Source organism: Ciconia boyciana, chromosome 23 (genome assembly GCF_034638445.1).
Source record: "Ciconia boyciana chromosome 23, ASM3463844v1, whole genome shotgun sequence".
Classification (NCBI taxonomy): domain Eukaryota; kingdom Metazoa; phylum Chordata; class Aves; order Ciconiiformes; family Ciconiidae; genus Ciconia; species Ciconia boyciana.
In genome coordinates, this window is record NC_132956.1 from 892887 (window position 1) to 913181 (window position 20295).

Below are 20295 nucleotides of genomic sequence, written 5' to 3' on the forward strand. Positions count from 1 at the left end.
GGGGACGGGGCATGTCCCTCGCCCCCTCCCTGTGTCTGTTACGGTGGGAAAAGGGGACTTTCCCAAGGAGCGAGCAGCCGAGTGGGCAGCGCAAGGGAGATGCAGGGGGGATGCAGGGGGATGCAGGGGGATGCAGGGGGATGCAGGGGGGATGCAGGGGGATGCAGGGGGATGCAGGGGGATGCAGGGGGATGCAGGGGGATGCAGGGGGATGCAGGCGGGATGCAGGCGGGATGCAGGGGGATGAAGGGGGATGCAGGGGAATGCAGGCGGGATGCAGGCGGGATGCAGGGGATGCAGGCGGGATGCAGGGGGATGAAGGGGGATGCAGGGGGGATGCAGGAGGGATGCAGGAGGGATGCAGGAGGGATGCAGGGGGATGCAGGCGGGATGCAGGGGGGATGAAGGGGGGATGCAGGGGGGATGCAGGCGAATGCAGGCGGGATGCAGGCGGGATGCAGGCGGGATGCAGGAGGGATGCAGGGGGATGCAGGGGGATGCAGGGGGATGCAGGGGGATGCAGGGGGGATGCAGGGGGATGCAGGGGGATGCAGGGGGATGCAGGGGGATGCAGGGGGATGCAGGGGGATGCAGGCGGGATGCAGGCGGGATGCAGGCGGGATGCAGGGGGATGAAGGGGGATGCAGGCGGGATGCAGGGGGATGCAGGCGGGATGCAGGAGGGATGCAGGGGGATGCAGGGGGATGCAGGGGGATGCAGGGGGATGCAGGCGGGATGCAGGGGGATGCAGGGGGGATGCAGGGGGGATGCAGGGGGATGCAGGGGATGCAGGGGGATGCAGGGGGATGCAGGAGGGATGCAGGGGGGATGCAGGGGGGATGCAGGGGGATGCAGGGGGGATGCAGGGGGGATGCAGGGGATGCAGGCGGGATGCAGGCGGGATGCAGGGGGATGAAGGGGGGATGCAGGGGGATGCAGGAGGGATGCAGGGGGATGCAGGGGATGCAGGCGGGATGCAGGGGGATGCAGGCGGGATGCAGGGGGGATGAAGGGGGGATGCAGGGGGGATGCAGGGGAATGCAGGCGGGATGCAGGCGGGATGCAGGAGGGATGCAGGGGGATGCAGGGGGATGCAGGAGGATGCAGGGGGATGCAGGGGGGATGCAGGGGGATGCAGGGGGATGCAGGGGGATGCAGGGGGATGCAGGCGGGATGCAGGGGGGATGCAGGCGGGATGCAGGCGGGATGCAGGAGGGATGCAGGGGGATGCAGGGGGATGCAGGAGGGATGCAGGGGGATGCAGGGGGGATGCAGGGGGATGCAGGGAGATGCAGGGGGGATGCAGGGGGGATGCAGGGGGGATGCAGGCGGGATGCAGGGGGATGCAGGCGGGATGCAGGGGGGATGCAGGGGGGGAGCGATGGGGTTCGGCTGCTGGCCCCCGCTGCCTCTGCTGGGATCTGCCTTCCCTGGCAGAGCTTGCCCCTCGCTAGCTGTGGCTCTTGGCGCTGCCACAGATAACGCTCACGGGGGGAAAGGCGGCTCCTCGAGAGCTGCTCCGGTGGTGGCGGATTCCTGGCGAGGGGGCAAAGCACGCGTGGTCTTTGCCGTTGGTCCTGGAAGGGGGGTTTGGGAGCAGCAGCTCAGCCCTTCCCGGCGGCGCCGGGATCGCCCCTCTCCCTGCCTGCCGTCAGTCACCTGAAACGGGAGAAAACTCCCCGGGGAGCCCAGGCTGGCTGAGGCTGAGGCTGCGGGCACCCCCGCCCCCGCCCGGCCGGGCCACCCGGGGCCGTGCCCCGCGGCCCGGCACCAACCCGGGGATGGCGCCCGCGGCGAAGCAGCCGCAGGGCCCGGGTGACCCCGGAGCCGGACGGGGGCTGCGCGGGGAAGGGGCTCGGCCCGGCACCGCCCGCGGCTCGGCTCGGCTCGGCTCGGCTCGGCTCGGCTCGGCTCGGCTCGGCGCGCTCCCGCCCCGCCCTCCGCGGGCGGCCCCCGGACGGGGCGGTGCCGCCCGAGCCGCGCTGCGGAGCCGGGGCTGGAGCTGGGAGCGGGACCGGGAGCGGGAGCGGGGCAGCGGCGGAGAGAGGTGCGGGCTGGGCTGGGCTGGGCAGCGCTCGGGGTGCGGGGGCCGGGGGAGCTGAGGGCGGGGGACTGGGGGCTGTGGGGTCAGTGCTGGGGTTTGGGGAACCGGTGGGGTGTGGGGTTACTGGTGGGGTCTGGGGAACTGGTGGGGTGTGGGGTTATGGTGGGGTCTGGGGAACTGGGGTGTGGGGTTACTGGTGGGATGTGGAGTCAGTGCTGGGGTGGGGGCAGCGGGGGCCGGGGTCAGTGCTGGGGTCTGGGGGAACTGGGGTGTGGGGTTACTGGTGGGGTCTGGGGTCAGTGCTGGGGTGGGGGGCAGCGGGGGGCCGGGGTCAGTGCTGGGGTCTGGGGGAACTGGGGTGTGGGGTTACTGGTGGGGTCTGGGGTCAGTGCTGGGGTGGGGTCCGGGGCACTGCCAGGGCATGGGGGTGGATGCCCCGGCCGGGCTGGGTGGGGCGCAGCGGGATGGGACGGGATGGGTGTGCCTGGGCCAGGGTGGGGGTCCCTGGGCTGGGGGCAGGGATGGGTCAGTGGCGGTTCGGCTGCCAGGGGTTGTTCCTCAAGGGTGGCCCTGGGCTGTGGGTCCCAACCCGCGGGTACCGCCTGGACGGGGCTCCCCACCGCCCCCCAGCCGGTGACTGACCCGGGCCGGGCTGGGGTGAGAGCCTGGGGGCTGCTGCACCATCCCGCCATCCCTCCTTATGTCCCCCCGCTCCGGCTGCGTCCCCGCGTGTGGCCTTGGTCGCAGAGCAGCCACAGAGCGTGTTTTCTTCAGAAAAAGGAAAAAAGTTCCCTTTGCTTACTGCTGAGCTCATTTTTAAACATTTATATTAGGGGGGCTTGCGGGGGAGGAGAAATAATTGTGTAATGTCTTAGGAGCAAGGGAGCATTCCAAAACCATGACTGCGCGGCCCTTTCCAGCACTAACAATCTGGCAGCCAAGTCCTCCCAGTGGCCGCCAAACCCCTAAATCCAGCCTCAGCCGCTCGACACCCCGTGAAAAGGGCAGCGCGGTCCCCGGGCTGCTTCGCGGGGCGCACCGTGCCGGGGTGGGCTGGGTGCTGGGGCCCGGCTGAGCCGCCCGGGCCGGGCAGTGGCACGGCCACATCCCCAGCAAAGTGTTCAGGGTGTGAAACTGGAGACGGGAGGTAGTGGCTTTGGTGTCTGCATTTCACTGAGACCAGTTGCATTTTATTTTCATTTTTCCAAGTGCTTTTTGGTGTCCACGCAGTTTCAGTTTATGTTTAGCTCCTCCTCAGCGACAAGTGGTATAGCTAAAGGCTGTGTGGGATTTTACGGACCTTAAATTGAATCCGTGTTCCTGACAGCTACAGCTTCTCCAGGGAAATGTTTTCTTAAGTGGAAAATAAGCCAAGTCACTGTCTTCCAACAGGTTATCGGGAGCATTTAACCAGGCTCATCTCCTAACTTGCTGTTTACACTGGAGAGGCGTATTGACATGAAAAGTAAGGAACGTATTAGCAAATATTGATTGGCCCTGGGGCAGCGACAGGCAGGCATTGCACAAGTACAGGCATCTGCTGAGACTGTGGCACGTTATTTGAAGCTTTCAGCAAGACACTTGTACTGCTGTGAGTCTGGGAAGGCTGTCACTTCCACGGGAGGTAAAATAAGAACATGGCATGATGTCTTTTGGAAAAGGAGGTAAGGGCAGGCAGCGTTTTCCCACAAAGCACAAGCACTTGCGGTTCAAGCGTTGTTTAGGCTTTAAAATTCTTCTCGTCCAAGGCCTTCTCTCTGTTTTGCTTGTGGATGTTTTTGTGGGGTTTAGCAATGAAAACAAGCCAGCCTGGCCGCTCTGCTCCGGGTCTGGGTCTGGGCAGCTGCCCTTCGCCGCTGCGCTGGAGCGTGCTGTAAACCCAGGCTGTCTGATCGTGCCTAAAGTATAGCTCACAACTTTAGAAAAAAATTTATAAGATCTAAAATTTAAGCACTGCGTTTGAGCTCCTTTTTTGATGATCACACGTCATTTGGATATGGCAGGTCTAGGTCTTAAGAAAGAGCTCCGGGCAGCTTTCCCAGGGGGTAAATGCAGACTTTCCTTAGTGCCGGGGGGTTTTGGCAGCCGTGGCAGGCGGGACGGGGAGGCTCTGAGCCGCGGGAGCCGGCGTTGCTGGTGGGTGTGGGTCCCGCTCTGGGTGTCAGCGATGGTTGCTGGCGTGAGCGAGGGCTGGAGGCTGGTCTCTGTGCTACGCAGAAAGGCACAGCTTGGCCTGCCCAGGGGCTACGCGAGCCTCAAATTGCAGGTGCTGCTGTGCCAAAACCAGCGCCACTTTGATCATCCTGAAGCTGCCATCCGCCCGGGAGCTCGGAGCCCGCCTTCTGCCCTGGCCGTTGCATTTTCCTTTGGCATTGCTCTTCGCTTCGAGCCCTTTTTGGAACTCTTTTGTGCTTCTCTACGAGAGTCCCTCTGATACCCGAGACACTTACCAGGACACTTGTCCTGTGCTACCTTGGCTGTGATTTAGAAGTCTCGGCAAATTAAATTCCCCTCGATGGGCATACCTGTCAGATTTTAATTTGGAAGTTTACTGTTCATTGCTCCAGCTGTGCCACAAGGCCTACCAGCTAAAACCGTTTCTGTTGTGAAACGCCACTGCAGGGCTTTCTGCTGGCAATGCTCGCAAATGACCCGTGTGCCTCTGTCATTCTATCCCCAAACGCCTTCAACCCCCTTCCCGTTACTTTAATTTGGGGGCAGCTGCTGCCTTGACACACACTTTTGGGGGGCTCCCTGCTTGTGCTGATGGGAGCCGTGACCTGCTGGTGGGGCGGGAGGAGAGCTGCTCCTGGGGGGTCTGGAGGGAGGCCCCCCCTGCCCCGTGCCCCCATCCCCTCGGGCTCTGGCAGTGCCGGTGGTGGCCTGGGGCTGTCCAAAGCGGCTCTTGTTTGCCCGGTGGTGGCTCTCCGGGGCCCTGTCCCGAGGTGCCCTCGGCTGGCGTGCTCGGGCGGTGGCAGCAGCCCTGTGCACACACACAGCCATGTTTAGAAGTGGAGACAGCTTGTCCTTGGCTGCACTGGTTAGAAAACATTTTCTGTGTTCCCTGCTAGTGTTTCGTGCTCTCTGGATGCTGCGAGCTCCCTTCGGTCTTGTCTGTATTACAGGTTGCACAGCCTGAGCTGAAGGCGTGTTTTGGGGGCTTTTTGAAATCCAGTTACATGCCTCGCGGCAGTTCTAGCCTCGAGCCCGCTCTGTGTTGCATTAGCCCAGCTCCTTCCCAAACAAGAGTTAAATCAAAACAGTCCAACTGAGCACTTGGATGCTTTTGTTTGTTAAACCATTGAAAAGTTTAGCAGAGCTGAAGACAGCAATGCCAGGGAGATCTCGGTCTGTTCAAAGAGGTGGTTTTCCTTCTGTGGTTGTGTCGCGGTGCCGGGGGCCCCAGGCGGGTGCCTGGGCTGCGGGGTGACGGGGCTGCATGCACTGGGCTGGCTGTTCCCTGAGCCTCCAGTCCGAGGGGAGCGACCAGAGAGCTGCTGGGGCAGAGAAATATTCCGTAAGCATCAACAGGCAGCCTGTGAGGAGATGCTTGGTGGCAGCTCGGCAAGGCAGGAACATGAGCCCCAGGTCTGTTCTCCCGTCTCTGGCCAAGAACGTCACCGGGGCAATGCCAGGGGCTGCGCGAGCGCTGCCTGGAGGCTTGACCCTGCTCCTTGCTGCATTCTCCTCTCGTTCAGGATGAGGAGGTTTTATTCCATGGGACATCTGCGGGGCCTGGGGGCTGTGGGGAGCTGTCCCTGCCGCGCAGGCAGTGCTGGCAGTGTCCCCGTGAAACGGCTGCTCCCGGCACGGCTCGGTCCCCGCCAGCCCAGCCCTGCCCAGGCTTCAGGGTTGTGCCTGCGGCCAGGGCTGCGGGCAGGACAGAAATTGAGCTGGTTTTGCTGATAGGTGGTGTGACAGGTCCGGCCGGGGTGGGGCCGTCAGCAGCAGCGCTTGGGGATTTCTGCTTTGGAACAAAACCCCTCTGTTGGCTCCGGGAGCTCGAGTCTCGCCAAGGAGGTTCGTTGCAAGATTTCTGTCCCTAGTGGGATTCCTTCTTCAAAGCGTTAACATCTTTCTCTGCCATTTCCTGAGATCCCATAGCAGACACTGGTGATGGTCGCATCCTGCTGCCAGAGGAATTCCCTGTTTCCTGCTCAGCAGGAACTTCACATTTTGAGGCACGAAGCTGGGAGAGGCCAATAACGCAAGGGCTGTCCTGGAGCCCTGGCTGGTTTTATGGTGACGGCTTTAGAATAGCTGCTTGGAAAGTAGAGCAGAGCAATTTGGTTCCATTTTGCAATTTCTTGGCGTGCTGAAGGAGCTCAGGATGAGGCTGGTGCCGTCAGTGCGGGCACTGCCCGCAGCGGTGATGCAGACTAAACCTGTGGCCGTCCCGGTGTCATCCCAGCGTGCCACAGCAGCGGGCGCAGGGCTGGGCGCGGGAGCCCTGCGGGGTTTGGCAGTGCCGCTCTGCGGGAGGTGCCGGCACAAAGCTGCCGCTCCCCTTTGGTATCTCTGTGAGTGAGCAGGAGGCACCCAAAGTGCTGCTCGTGCCCCAAAACCGTGGTTGCTGTACGGGCCGGGTTGGATTGCCAACGTGGCTGGGCACCCTTTGCTGTAACTCGGGGTGTTTAATGCTCGGCAGAGTTTAAAATCTGAATTTCCATGTCTGATGTGGGTGACTCTGTCCTTTTAATCGTTTGTCCTGCTGGCAGCTGTAGTAAAGCTATCCTCCTCAAATTGTCTCCACCTTTTCCACTCTCTTTTACCCGCTCGTGATCTGGGAACAGCGCAAGGCCCTTTGCATTGGGCAGCCCTGTCCCAGGGACAGGCCTCGTCCTGCTGCGTGTCAGAGCATCCCCCCGCAGAGGAGCTAACCTCTCCCCGAGCAGAGTGCCACCGGCATCTGGCATCGGCGTCGCGTCGGTTGGCCCTTGGGGCGAGGGCACGGACAGGGGCAGCCCAGCCGGCTGCCGAGGAGCACGGTGCTCACAGCCTCCGCGCCCCGCTCGCCTTTGCACGCCGGCTCTGGATTAGTAATGGGCTATTTCTGGGCCGCTCTCGTGAGTAATGGAATGAGTTGTGCTGAGATTTTGGGTGGGGACAGTGCCTCTGCCCACTGAGTCACTGCTCGGCATCACGCCGGGCTTGGGAGCTGCTGGGGCCCGGAGCCGTCCCAGGTCAGGGTGGATGCCGGAGGCCGTGGGAAGGAGCTCTGGGTGCAGCGACTCTTCTTGGTTTGGAGCATCTCTGGTTCCTCCCACCCCGCCCCAGCCTGGCTGTCTCTGCAGCAAGAGCCCAGGCAGCTGCCGCCCTCCTCGCGGGGACGGTGTGCAGGCAGGGGAGCGGCAGAGGGGAGCGGGCAGCCGTGCAGGCAGGGGAGCGGCAGAGGGGAGCGGGCAGCCGTGCAGGCAGGGGAGCGGCAGAGGGGAGCGGGCAGCCGTGCAGGCAGGGGAGCGGCAGAGGGGAGCGGGCAGCCGTGCAGGCAGGGGAGCGGCGGAGGGGAGCGGGCAGCCGTGCAGGCAGGGGAGCGGCGGAGGGGAGCGGGCAGCCGTGCAGGCAGGGGAGCGGTGGAGGGGAGCGGGCAGCCGTGCAGGCAGGGGAGCGGCGGAGGGGAGCGGGCAGCCGTGCAGGCAGGGGAGCGGCAGAGGGGAGCGGGCAGCCGTGCAGGCAGGGGAGCGGTGGAGGGGAGCGGGCAGCCGTGCAGGGCTGGCTGCAGCACCATGCTCCGCCACTCTGGTTGGTTTTGTTTTAGGTGCAATGTCCGTCAGCCTGGGCACGGGCGGGTCTTGCTGTCTGTCTGGGAGCGGGTGTTTGTCTCCCCAGCCATCCGCTGTTCCTTGCGCTGCAGATATGTCTCCTGTGTTCTGTGGATTAGATAGCGGTGTGTCCCACACCACATTTCTTCCTCCGTTTGAGATACGGAGGCACAAAGCAGCAGCTCACGTTTTGCTGTGGGCAAAGGAACCTTCTCCCTAAGTAAACAGACTTTTTTGCCCATGAGCTCTCCTTTTCCTGTGCTGTGGAGATGATGGCTGGAGAGAGGCCGAGCCTTTGGTCGGACGAGAAGGATGGTTTGCAACAGGGGTGATGCGTTGCTTGTGTCCCCAGGGATACGCTGTCCTCGAGAGCTTTCCCTCCTCATGTGGGCAGGAGACGGCAGACTCCTCCAGCCCTTTTATCTGGCTCCATAATACAAACGTCGTGTCTCCTCAGGAGGAGATCCCGCGCGTGGGGCTGCGGGCGTCCCTGGCCCAGCTGGGACAGGCGGGAGCGGGAGGGCACAAGGAAAAGGGGACAGGAGCCGTGCCAAGGGTTTCCCCGCCGTGCTCAGCCCCTGGTAGTGGGACCCTTCGGGCACGTGAGGTTTTTTCCTCAACTTTAGTGTTGCACAAATGTGCTCGCCCTCTGGATAGACGTGGTGCTCCGCTGGGATGTGTGCTCAACGCCGAGGCTCCTCGTTGAGGAGTGCTGGATCCTGCTGGATGGGGCCCTTCGTCCTCGCTCTTCTCACCTTATGAGTGCCAGCTTACTATTTTTATTAATGGCTCCACAGCACTTAGCAGCCACAAACCATTCCTGCTTCGGCTTGTAAGCCAAGGTCCTTGTAACCTGCAAAGATCTGGGGCTGTGGCGGGGTCTGTCCCGGATCTGGGTGAAACCTTTCTCTCTTATGCCCCAGCCACACGGTCGGTTGGGCAGCTTAGCTTGTGAGAGCTGGGCTGGTCCCCACGACTTCCCAGGCGTTTGTGTGACAGCCCTGGGGAGGTTTCCTCCAGGCAGGAGCTTAGCGGTGACCTGCTAAGTATGCAGATGAGAGGAGCTCTCTTCATGCTGCTTTTGAAATGCAAGTCAGCCACTGAGTCTACTTTCTTAATCCTTCACTTGCAGCTAATTATGATGCAGCCTTACTCGGGTTTTTCTCTTTTCCTCCCTTTTCTGTTGGCGCAGGGTGCGGGTGTGATCGCCCCGGGAGAGGACCTGCGCCAGGCCCTCCTTAAGGCTTGGTGTCAGTGCCCTGGTTAAACGCAAAGCTTGCAATGGCCGGGCCTTCCCAGCGCATGCAGCGCGGTGCGTTCGTGTAGGTGCGTGCGTCCTTCCTGCACCGTTATCCCCGCTGAACCTCCCCGAGGCTCCAAGCACAGCCTTGCCCCTTCCAGTCCTGCCGCCCCCGGGCAGAGGGGGTTTGGAGAGGGGCAGGGCTGGCTGGAGGACGTGGAGCGTCCCTGCCTTCGTGGGCAGTTTTCTGGTCGCCCGTAATTTCCCCCAGCCTGCAGAGCAGCATGCGCCTTTCCAGGGATTAAACCCTGCGCTGTCAGTGTGCGTCTTGCCCGGGACAGAGAGCTGGGGATGTGCTGTGGGTGCCTGAGGAGTGGGCCGGGCTCTTTGGACTGAAGCATCTGGGCAGCTGGGAATGGGAAAGAGATTTTGGGCCCGAGGTCGGGGAGGGATATGATCCCACCACGGCTGATTTTCTTGTGCCTCCTTCAGATGCCATGGCAGGCATTTCGTGGCATCATCCCGGGCGATTCCTAGGCTCAGCTGTAATCTCCTTTTGAAACTCCGGGATGTGAAGGCATAGTTGTACTTGCAGGACTGCATCCTTTTTTTGGGGGGCAGAAAGCAACCTGCTTTACTGCGGGATTTCAGCTCTGTTTGCTGAGCGATGGCTGGCAGCTTCTCCTGCAGCCGGTGCCAGCATTGGCTCTTGGCGGTTATGTGGCAAAGGCTCCTTTGTCAAACGGGCTGGGACAGGGCCAGCCCGGCGCCGGGTGCCAGGCACGCAGGTTGTGCTCGCCTGGACCTCCGAGAGCTCGGCTTGGTGCGTTCCAGCTGCTGATCGGATTATTTGGGAGCTGGTGAGCGTGTCCGGGTGAAACCCGGCATACAGTTTCTGCCCTGAAGAGTTTATAATCTGAAATGAAACCAGTGTGCGTGCGCGACTGAGGTTGTCAAAAATGCCCTTTGCCTGGGGTGGTGGCACAGCAAGAAAGCCCAGCACGGGAGGGGTTGGGTGGCCGGGGCAGGAGCCTTGCTGCCCGGTGGGGTGGGTAAGGCAGAGCGGTTCATCATCTTGCACCAGGTCCCTGCGTGCGGCCACCGGCACTTGCCAGGGCATCAGTGTGACGGTTCTCCTGGCCGTGGCTGCGGTGATGGATGTGAATGGTTCCGGTCGGGCTGGTTCTTGCGGTGCCTGTGAGCTGGTGCCCATGTGGGCTGTGTGGGGAGCTGGAGGTGTGCCCGGCGGGGGGCCGGGGAGCCTCTGTCCTGGCAGTCACTGGCTGCTCAGGCTGGCATGTGCCTGTGCCTGGTACCCTGCCGGGCAGTCGTGCGAGAGACTTTGGGGCGCGGGGGCCAGGAGAGGCCGGGAGCGTGGGCTGCCCACAGCTGCTCTGTCCCGCTCACCCGCTCTTGTCCCTGCAGCGATGGCAGCCATCAGGAAGAAGCTGGTGATCGTGGGAGATGGTGCCTGTGGAAAGACATGTCTGCTGATTGTCTTCAGCAAGGACCAGTTCCCCGAGGTCTACGTACCGACTGTGTTCGAGAACTACATTGCTGACATAGAGGTAGACGGGAAGCAGGTAAGGACCGTTGCGGGGTGCCGGAGCTGTTCCTGTCCCCTCACGCCCACGGTCCCGCACTGGCAGTGCCACCGCCCGGTGCTGCCACGTGGGTTGGTCCGCGTGGCTCGGATGCACCCGCAGCACTCGGGGCGCCCCGCGGCTCCCGCATTTCTGGGTCACCCCAAACCTGCCCCAGTTTGAGGAAGACCGTAGCTGTAACTGGGGAAGATAAACCTGCTCGCCCCTGGCCTGCCAGGCTGCCTGCGAGCTGCTGAGCCGCATCCCTCTCCCCTACCAGGTGGAGCTGGCCCTGTGGGACACGGCGGGACAGGAGGACTACGACAGGCTGCGGCCCCTCTCATACCCCGACACGGACGTTATCCTCATGTGCTTTTCTATCGATAGCCCGGATAGCCTCGGTAGGGCCCAGGGAGTGAGGGGGGGCCCGGGGCTCCCGCAGGACTGGGTGCTGCTGCTAAACCCCCCAGGGTCCAGGAAGCCCCTGTGCCACCCCTCTGGGGGATGCCAGTCCCTCCCCTCCATCTCCTGGCTTTGCGTGTGCTCCAGGAAAACGCTGGGACCTTGCTGCCTTGGTGGAGGTGGTGGGAGAGGACGATGCTGCGGGGCGACTTCCCCCTGCCCGTGGGAAAAGCCCGGCACCGGTTCCCGTGGCTGCGAGGAGGCTGGGGGGGGAGCAGCCCCTCGGCTCAGGGGGGTCCACACGTGCTTGTTGCAGAGAACATCCCCGAGAAGTGGACACCGGAGGTGAAGCATTTCTGCCCCAACGTGCCCATCATCCTGGTGGGGAACAAGAAGGACCTGCGGAACGACGAGCACACGCGGCGGGAGCTGGCGAAGATGAAGCAGGTGGGGGCAGCCCTGGGTCCCGCTGCCTCGGCCAGCGACTCGCCTCTCCCCATGCCCCCTCGCTGGGGCTCCCCTTTGCCATGCTGGATCCTGGCGCTAAGGGCCGGATGCCCCAAGGGCAGTTACTGTGCTTTTGCTGCTGTTTTCTGGCGATGCTCCTGAACCCCCTGTTTAATGCTTTCTAGGAGCCGGTGAAGCCAGAGGAGGGGAGGGACATGGCCAACAGGATCAACGCCTTCGGCTACCTCGAGTGCTCGGCCAAGACGAAGGAGGGCGTGCGGGAGGTCTTCGAGATGGCCACTCGCGCGGGCCTGCAGGTCCGGAAGAACAAGAAGCGCAGAGGCTGCCCGCTGCTCTGAGCAGCCCGCTGGGCCCGGAGGCAGCTGCCTGTGCCGGCACCCAGCTGCCCTGCGCCGCACGGGGAGGGAGCGCTGGCAGATGGCCGAAGCGGGACCTCGTGGTGCCAGTACCTGCCCCGAACCCTCCGCACAAGAGCTGCCACCCAAGCCCGTGGGGTGTCTCTGCATGACCCTGGGGCCGTGAGGGGCCAGTGCCTTCAGTCCCCACTGCTCTCTATGGGCTGGGCGTTTGCATAGCTCTCCGTGTCGCCCCGTTTTGTACTGATCTCCCTGGTTTCGCCTCTCCCATGGGGATTGCTGCTGTGTTCGCTCTCCCTCTCCAGCTCCGGGCAGGTGCCACAAAAGCGGGAGGTGCTGCTGCCCGCAGCTCGCACGTGGGGTCTGCTGGGCCCTCAGGCGCTCTGCCCGCTCCCCTCAGCCATGCGGGCAGCACACACCAGCATTTTATACAGACTTGCCCAGGGCAGCTTTCAGCCCCGTCTGTGTGCAGAGCCGGGCTCGGCCGCCTCCCCAGGGAGCCGTGCTTGGCCGCTGCCAGAAGCGCTCTGCTCCCGGGACCCGTGCTGGTGCAGCGCCTCTGCCCAGCTCTGCCAGTAACGCCTTCTTTGAGTCTGCATCGGTCATGGACTTAGCACCAGTAAACTGAACTGCGTAATTGGGGGAATAAATGCAAACTGGTATTTCAGTAATTATTACTCTGCTTGCGTGGCATCCTTCTGGCTGTCCTTCGTGCCTCTGCGCTGGTCCGGGCGGCTGCCTGCGGGCCGGGTCCACGTGCTGCAGGGTGGGGGTCTTGCTCGGTGCCCAGCCCCTCTTGCAGCATCAGGGCTCGTCACCACATACTTGGGTAAGACCCTGGGAGCAGCTTACGTGGGAAGGGCTGGGCAGGAGCTCCCCAGCCGTACCCAGTCCTTGGTGCAATGGGCACTGCGGTCACCGCTGGAGCCATCCCTCCTCTGTCACAGTCCTGGAGCAGGTCGGAGCAGGGCTGCAGCAAGCCCGTCCCTGCTCTGGCAGCCCCAGCTGTGGTGGCAGGGCCCGGGACTCGACATCAACACACTGTTTCTTCTAAATGTTTATTCCAGGGAAACAAAGTGAAGCGTGCCCGTGCAGCTGAGCCAGCCGTCGGGCCAGGCAGCTGCCTGGCGGGAGACCCCAACCGCCCTGCGCCTGGCCTGGCCCCTGCCTGCACCCCAGTCACCCGCTACAGCAGCACTGAGCTCCCCCGTGCACCCAGTGATGCTCTTTGGAGGCCGGACTCTCGCTTAGGCCACTCATTGAACGGTGAGACCAGTCACAGAGAATTGGCTTTCCACAGCCGTGTCAAAAACTGTTTAAAATGGAGAGCGGTCCCAGTCCAGCGCTGGCGCGGTCCCGCTCTGCGAGGGAGCTGTCTGCCCCGCGGTCCGTGCCGGGGCTCTGGGCCGGCAGGACGCCGTTGCCCGGTGATGCACGGTGCACTGAGCACCCCGGGACCGGGCAGGCGGCGGGCAGGTGGCTGCCATGGGCCAGGGGCAGGCTGAGGGCTGCTGGAGCTCCACGGGGCTTCTCCTCCTTTCCCGGGCAGGTTTCCTGTAGAGAAACCCCGTGGCAGAGCCGGCCCGTGACTCGGGAGGGGACAGGCAGCCCCTAATCGAGACCCCGTCCTGAGCCCTTTCCCACTGGCTGCGGGAGAAGCCTCCCAGCGCCCCTCGCAGACGTGAACCCGTGCCCTGGCTCGGCCCCGGCCACGCTGCTGCCCCAGGGTGCCGGTGCCGGTGCCGCGCGGCTGGCTGTGCCGCTCCTGCCAGGGCTCCGCTGGCAGCTCCCAGCCCCGCTTACCTGGCTGCTAATTGCTGAGGTGCAGCGCGTGGAGGTCGGCGGCGAGGCCATCCTCTGCCGGGCTCTCGTCCTCGTAGGGGTAGCCTGTGTAGCCGCCCTCCTCCCTGCAGTACCTGAGGAACCTGCGGGCGCAGAGCGAGGGGGGCGTGGGCGGGAGGTGGCACTGGCCTCGCTGCCTGCAGTGGCCTCGCTGCCTCCGCAGCACTGGGCACGGCCGGGCGCCGTCCGCAGGCGTCAGGGCGGGGCAGGCAGGCGCGCGCGAGCATCGTCTGCGGAGGGGGCCGGGCGGGGCCGGGCGCGGCTCACCTCTGCCAGTGGTGGTCCTTGCTGAGCACGGCCGGGTTACCCACCACGATCAGCAGAGCCTTGGCCCTGGTGATGGCCACGTTGAGCCTCTGAAAAGAGAAGAAGAGCGCGGGCTTTACCCTGCAGCGGCACCTCTCGGCCCCCTCCCCAGCCCCACCCGGGTGCAGGACGCTCTGGTGCGGCGCCGAGCACCCAGAGCAGCTCTGCCTGCCTGCGGGGCACCAAAGGGGAGTGGGGGGTGCTGAGGGAGAGGGGCCTGCTCCGGGCAGCACAGTACCTTGGGGTTCTTGAGGAAGCCCAGCTTGAAGGTCTGGTCGAGCTGGAGGTACTCGCTGCAGCTGCGCACGGTGGAGATGAGGATGACGCGCCGCTCCTGGCCCTGGAACTCCTCCACGGAGCCCACCTGGAGCGGGGACAGCAGGTGAGGGGCTGGAAAGCACCCCCGGGCCGGGGCTCGCGGGGCTCCCTCCGCCCACGGTGGGGTGGGCTCCTCTCCCCCCCGTGCCCAGGGCTGTACCTTCAGCAGGCTGATGTCCGGCAGCTTCCGCAGGACGGGGTCCAGGGAGGTGATGGCTTTCCGGATCTTCTCCACCTGGGGGGAGGCACGCAGCAGGGTCCAGCCACCACGGAGCTGTCCTCGCGTGCCAGCCCCGGGGCTGCCCGTCTGTCCCAGTGCCCCCTGTCCCCTGGGGAGGTCTCTGCCCGTCCCCTGCCTGCAGAGCTGTGCCCCTCACCTGCTTCCTGTAGGGAGAGATGATGCCGACCTCCTTGGGCGAGACGCTGGGGCAGCCCCCCTTGCCCCGGCTCTGCAGCAGCTTCTTGAGGTAGTGGACCAGCACCTCGATCTCAGCCGTGTTGAAGAATGAGGGGCTCTTGGCCTCTCTCCGGTCTTCCCCGCAAACCCCGTGGAAGATGATGGGGAAGCCCTGGGGGTGGAGAGCGTTGGGCTCTGCTCTGCCTGTGGCTGGGGGCTCCCCCCAGGTCCCCTCCCTGCTGCCCCCCTCACTTTTTTGGGAAGCTCCTCCCAGGCGCAATACAGACTCCGGACGTCGAGCTCGTCGCTCTCGCAGGCCTTCAGCTCGCTGTCATAGAAGAGCTCGTTGGGGATCCTGAGGATGGCCTCGTGGGACCTGGCGGAGGCAGGACAGTGCCCGGTGCGGATGCTGCACGGCCCCAGCACCCTCCCGGGCACCGTGCATCCGGGACAGCGGGTGCGCTCCCATCTCCCGCACGGGCTGGGGCGCTACGAGGCTCTGGGGAGCCGGAGCCCAGGGTGCACACACAGATCCTGCACTGAGCCGCACTCAGCAGAGCAGAGCAGCCCCATCCCTTCCTGCACCCGTCCCCACGCTGGCCCCGTCCCCACCTGTAGTTCCAGAGCAGTTTGGTGACGAACTGCGGGTCGTATCCTCCGCTTGACTTCTTGTACAGGGGGTTGTGCAGCATCAGCCTCTCCAGCAGCGAGGTGCCTGCACCCAGCGAGACCCCGTGACTCCCTGCAAGGCTGCTCGGCCCCCGGGCGCCAGCAGCGCTCCCAGCCCTCTCCCCGCTCACCCAAGCCATGCTCGATGGCCAGCGGCGACCTCAGGACGGGGCCCAGCTGCTGGGGGTCTCCTGCCAGCACCAGCTGCCCCCCGTTGGGGTTGGTCTTCTGGTCCATGGCGGTCAGGAGCCCTGGGCAGAGGGAGAGCTCAGCGGGGGATAGGGGGGTCCCTGGGCCACGCAGACACGCTGGTCCCCGAGACGGCAGCCGGGCACCACTCACCCGCGATGGCGACCACGCTCTCCGGCTCTACCGCCTGGCCGCACTCGTCGATGAAGACGTGGGAGAAAAACCCTGGGGGGAAGTTGGCTGACGCCAGCCTGGGGGAGAGGTGGAGTGAGGCTGCCTCAGCATCCCTGCCCCGGCTGGCCATCCTTCCTCCCCTCGCCCTCGTCCTCCTGCAGAGAAGGGGTCCCCCCTGCTGCCCCCCGCACCCTCTACCCACTGCACCCCAGCGGGGCTGCCCTCACAGCCTGGCTGCAGGGCAGCCCCTGGGTCCACCCGCCGTGGGTGGTGGGGACAATCCCAGGTCCTCCGACCTTCCCGCTGTCACCAGCGTGGTGATGAGGATCCGGTAGCGCCCCAGGTGCTCCTTGCTCGGGTACACGTAGCAGCTCTGCTTATCGTCCCAGTTGCAGCAGGGCTGAAACGCAGGCGTTCAGTGGGATGCTGCTCTCCCTGGGGCTGCCAGCCCGGACGTGCCACAGGGTGCCGGGACGGAGGGGCAGGGACCTACCCTGATATCGGCAGGCACCTCCTGGTAGTTCCTGGAGCTGGCGATGAGCCTGTAGACGTACCGGGGGGCAATGTCCTTGATGAGGCGCTGGCACAGCAGGTCTGCAGCACTGTTGGAAGGGGCGCAGGCCAAGATCTGGGCGTCCTTGAAGCACGTCCATACCTAGGTGGGAGGAGGGGGCGATGGCACTGAGCTCCACGGGCCAGGGTGGGCAGCGATGCCCAGGGCTGGACCTGGGCACCGGCCGCTCACCTGCTTGATGGCCTCCACCACGGTGACCGTCTTGCCAGTCCCGGGTGGGCCAAAGATGAGGTATGGGGCTGGCCGGGACATCCCCGTCACGATGTGCGTCACGGCTCTGCACTGCTCCTCATTCGCCTGCAGCTTGCGATCGAACCACCTGCGGGAGGAGAGGCTGAGCACGCCGGGTCCGTCCTCGCCCGTCCCCTCCCCTCCCGCCCTGCAGGCACGGGGACTCACCGGGGCTGGAAGGTGCCTGTGAAGAGGGACTTGTGGCAGGAGGCGGAGGGGAAGAGGAGGCTGGACAAGCCGCGCTGCATGGCCAGGGCTGCAGCCCGGTGCTGGACCTGCAGCGGCAGCCGGCTGAAGGTGAAGGTCACGTCGAACCTCAGGTTGTTCACAAACTTCTTCAGCAGCCTGGGAAGGAGCGGTGTGAGCAGGGCATGGGGACGCTCCCCCATGCCCTCCCCAGCCCATGCCCAGCCTTCGGCACGTCCGAGCGGGGCTGCTGTGGCCCTGCCAGCCCGTCCGGGGCCGGACACCACTCACTTGGAGGAGAAGCCCAGCCTGACCTTCTCCAGCTCCACACCGTGCACGTAGCCCTTGTACTGGACGAGCGGGGAGCGGTCCCGTTCGCTGCTCAGGTGGGCGAAGAGGTGGTCCCCCTTCAGCACGGACGGGCGGTTCTCGGCCACGCCGGGCACCTGTGCAGAACGGCCAGCGTGACGCTGGGCACCCCGGGAGCCCCGGCACCCTTCCTGCCCCGCCAGTTCCCCCTGCGCACATCGAGGACCAGCAGCGCTCTGTCCTGCACCATGGGCACGTCCTGCATGTCGTAGCGCCGGATGTCCACCTCCATCTGGATCTCCTCCAGGTGCAACAGCAGCTGGAACTTCTGCTGGTAGTTCCCAGCCTGCAGGGGGGCCTCCAGCAGCGACCTGCGGGCAGCAGGGACGTCACCGTGCCCCGGGGACACCTCGGCCAAGGGGCAGTGGGTGGGAGGTGCAGGGCCGGGCGGCGTTGTCCCCACCCCTCGACACTCACCGCATGGCAGCCCAGCTGGAGCTGGCTCTGGCATTGGGTCCGAGCAGGATCGTGTCCTTGAGGCTCTTCGGGTACTGGTAGGTGCCCAGAGGGATTTCCCTCTCCAGTTCGTTTTTCAGGGAGCTGGGCAGAGGGGACAGTGGTGCCACAGGGACTGCAGGGCTGGGCTTCCCCCCCCTGCCCCTGGCTGCAACCACTCATGGCCCCAGCAAGCAGGGTGTCCCCAACCCCACCGTCACCAGCCATCGCACGGGGATGAAGCACCGTCCCGGGGTGCCAGACAGCCGGGTCCCAAGGAGCTGAGCCTTGTCCCAGCTGGAGAGCAAGCTGGGGCCCTCTGTGCAGGATGGCAGCAGGTGACCCCGCCACGTACCTGTCCGGGGGGATGCCGTCCTCGGTGACGACGGTGACAGGGCGCTGGAGGCTGGCCTGGTAAGGCTGGAAAGGTGCTGAGGGCCCCAGGTCCTTGCCCAGCTGGCTCTCAGCGACAGCAGCGATGGAGCGCCTGATGCTGAAGGGCTCGTCAGGCTCCTTGGTGAATTCGAAGACCACCACCGCGTGGAAGTACCCATTGCAGGTGGTCAGGCACTGCACCTGGATGGGGTACGTGCCGCCTGCGAGGCGAAGAGGCGAGGGCTGGGTCCTGCGGCTCCTCTGGTGGGGCAGGGCATGGGGCAGGGGATGGGGCCCTACCTGGGTGCAGCAGCAGGAACCGGCCCTGCATCGCCCCTTGCTCGTCTGTGAAGGAGAGCTCCCGCGACTGCTGGAGCGGCTGGCAGCGCCGCAGCGTCACGGCCTCTGCCCCGCGGTTCTGCACCAGGATGGTGACCGTCCGGGTCTCGCCGAGCACCACCGGGAAGCGGATGTACCCGTTGCCCTGGTCGTGCTCTGAGACGATCTCCACCCCGTGCTTCCCGCGGATGAACTCAGCCCTGCGGGAAGGGACAGTCAGGCCTTCCCAGCCAGGGCCGGGGTCCCCGGGGCCGTGCCGGAGCAGGTGTAGGCAGGGTGCTGCCGGTCGTACCACTTTTTGGCACGGCTCTGGGGCATTTGTGGATCGGAGCTGGGCTGCTGCCCTGAGGCGGATGCGGACGCCAACGCCTCTGCATTCGTTCTGGGTCTCCGGTACTGGTCTGCCACCACCACGCGCCTCTTCTCCTGCAAGGAGCAGCCAGCATCAGCGTGGCCCCAGGGTCCGGCTGCAGCTGGGGGCTCCCGCGGAGCCAGTCCTGGTGGGCGCAGGAGCCGCGGCGCTGCCCCAGCCCGGGGCCTCCCTCACCTTCTTGAAGTGCACCGACTCCCCGTGCACCTGCGCCCGGTGGCTCAGCCTCAGCGCGTACAAGACGCAGGAGAAATTGGGCATTTTTGTATCCGTCCTGCACAGATGAGGGAGAGAGGTTTCTGCGTGGGCCAGAGCACGGCTGGGCTGCCAGGGGCACAGGCAGCTGAGAGGAGGGGAGCGGGAAGGGAGGGTGAAGCGGGGCACTGAGGCTGGGGTGAGGGGCACTCTGGTGTCTCCCCTCTGCATTGGGAGAGGGAGAAGGACTGGGGCTTTTCACTGGCCCATGGAAATCTTACATCCCTGCAGGATGCTCCAGCAACTCCATGCTGTGGCACGGCTGTCACAGCTGTGCCACGGCCGTTCCAGCTGTGCCACGGCATCACTGCCTGGCCGTGCAGTCACTGTCCTTGCCAGCACGCAGGCGGCAGCGGGGCAGGAACACGTCCCTGTCCCCACATCCTCCAGGGCCTGAGCCAGCACAGATGAGGGCTTCTCCGAGGCAGGGCCACAGCACTCCCAGCATCAAAGCCTCCGCTGGCACCTCCTCCCACACCCCGGGGCACGTCCCGCAGCCTGTGGTGGGCTGAACCCCAGCTTTGCCAATGATTAACAGCAGCGACATTGCACAGAAGCCAGCATGACTGGTGTCACTGGGGTGAGGCGGGGTGTGTGGCAGGCAGTGGGTGTCCACGGCTGTGCCCAGGTGGCTGCCGGTGGGTCTCTGCAGCCAGGGAACATCCCAGCAGGGCCACGGCGAGATGGAGGGGCTTGGGAGCATGCGGTGTCCAGAAAGGCAGCTCTGCCTCTCGCTGCATCTGCAGCCCAGTGGGACACGGGCTGCCCCAGCAATGCTGCTCTGTTTTCTCCGTGCCTGGAGCGAACGGAGCCCCTGAATTTGAGTTTAATTGGTCCAGGTGGTCCTCACTGCTCAGAAAGCACACGCTCCTCCATCCCACCCTGGCAGGCGATGAAGCAGAGCCCCCGAAGCCCCCGCCTGCTCCCCAGTGCTACCCTCACACCCAGCTCCTGGCCAGAGCCGGGCTGACACCCCACGTGGTGCCCCAGCAACGCTGGCTGGGGACCGGCGATGCTGGCCAGGGGAACGGGCGAAGCTGGCCCGGGACCGGTGATGGTGGCCGGGGGAATGGATGATGCTGGCTGGGGACCGTCCCAGGCGACGCTGCCCGGCTCTGGCCGAGGGCTCTCACCTGCCCCGGAACTCCTGGTTGTAGATGCTCCGCAGCGCGTCCCGCCGGCTCTCCTGCTCCCGGCCCGTGTCCCGCAGGAACTGCACGAACTGATCCCCGCACCGCCGGGCCTCCGCCACGCTGAACCGCGGCATGGCTGAGCCGAGCCGAGCTGTGCCGCGCCGCGCCGAGCCGGGCTGAGGTGGGCCGGGCTGGGCCGGGCTGGGCCGGGCAGGGCTGGTCCCGCACGGAGAAACGAAAGCGAAAGGGGCCGTGCGCCCTGCGGGCCCGCCCGTCCG

At 64.9% G+C, this 20295-nt stretch overlaps 2 protein-coding genes across 3 annotated transcripts; one reads left to right on the forward strand and one right to left on the reverse strand.

Moving 5' to 3' along the window:
- The first annotated feature begins 1933 nt into the window (after window positions 1-1933).
- On the forward strand, window positions 1934-12526 carry RHOC (ras homolog family member C). Of its 2 annotated transcripts, XM_072844614.1 has the most exons (6): window positions 1964-2047; window positions 3437-3509; window positions 10472-10629; window positions 10910-11030; window positions 11348-11478; window positions 11664-12526. In XM_072844614.1, the coding sequence occupies exons 2-6, from the start codon at window positions 3503-3505 to the stop codon at window positions 11835-11837; spliced, it is 591 nt and encodes a 196-aa protein (XP_072700715.1). In that variant the 5' UTR covers window positions 1964-2047; window positions 3437-3502; the 3' UTR covers window positions 11838-12526. The 2 variants fall into 2 exon arrangements, with proteins under 2 accessions (XP_072700716.1, XP_072700715.1); XM_072844615.1 differs by lacking the exon at window positions 3437-3509 and having other exon boundaries at window positions 1934-2047.
- Window positions 12527-12899: 373 nt separating this feature from the next.
- Window positions 12900-20247, reverse strand: MOV10 (Mov10 RNA helicase). The gene is made up of 22 exons (XM_072844608.1): window positions 20018-20247; window positions 18807-18903; window positions 18552-18685; window positions 18221-18459; window positions 17901-18141; window positions 17528-17650; window positions 17268-17421; window positions 17033-17187; window positions 16724-16900; window positions 16496-16643; window positions 16244-16405; window positions 16047-16150; window positions 15730-15827; window positions 15519-15638; window positions 15331-15433; window positions 14971-15094; window positions 14699-14890; window positions 14482-14556; window positions 14242-14367; window positions 13965-14053; window positions 13659-13780; window positions 12900-13409 (listed from the first exon to the last, which is right to left on the reverse strand). Exons 1-21 carry the CDS (start codon window positions 20149-20151, stop codon window positions 13666-13668), a joined length of 2910 nt encoding a protein of 969 aa, XP_072700709.1. The 5' UTR covers window positions 20152-20247; the 3' UTR covers window positions 12900-13409; window positions 13659-13665.
- Window positions 20248-20295: the final 48 nt, after the last annotated feature.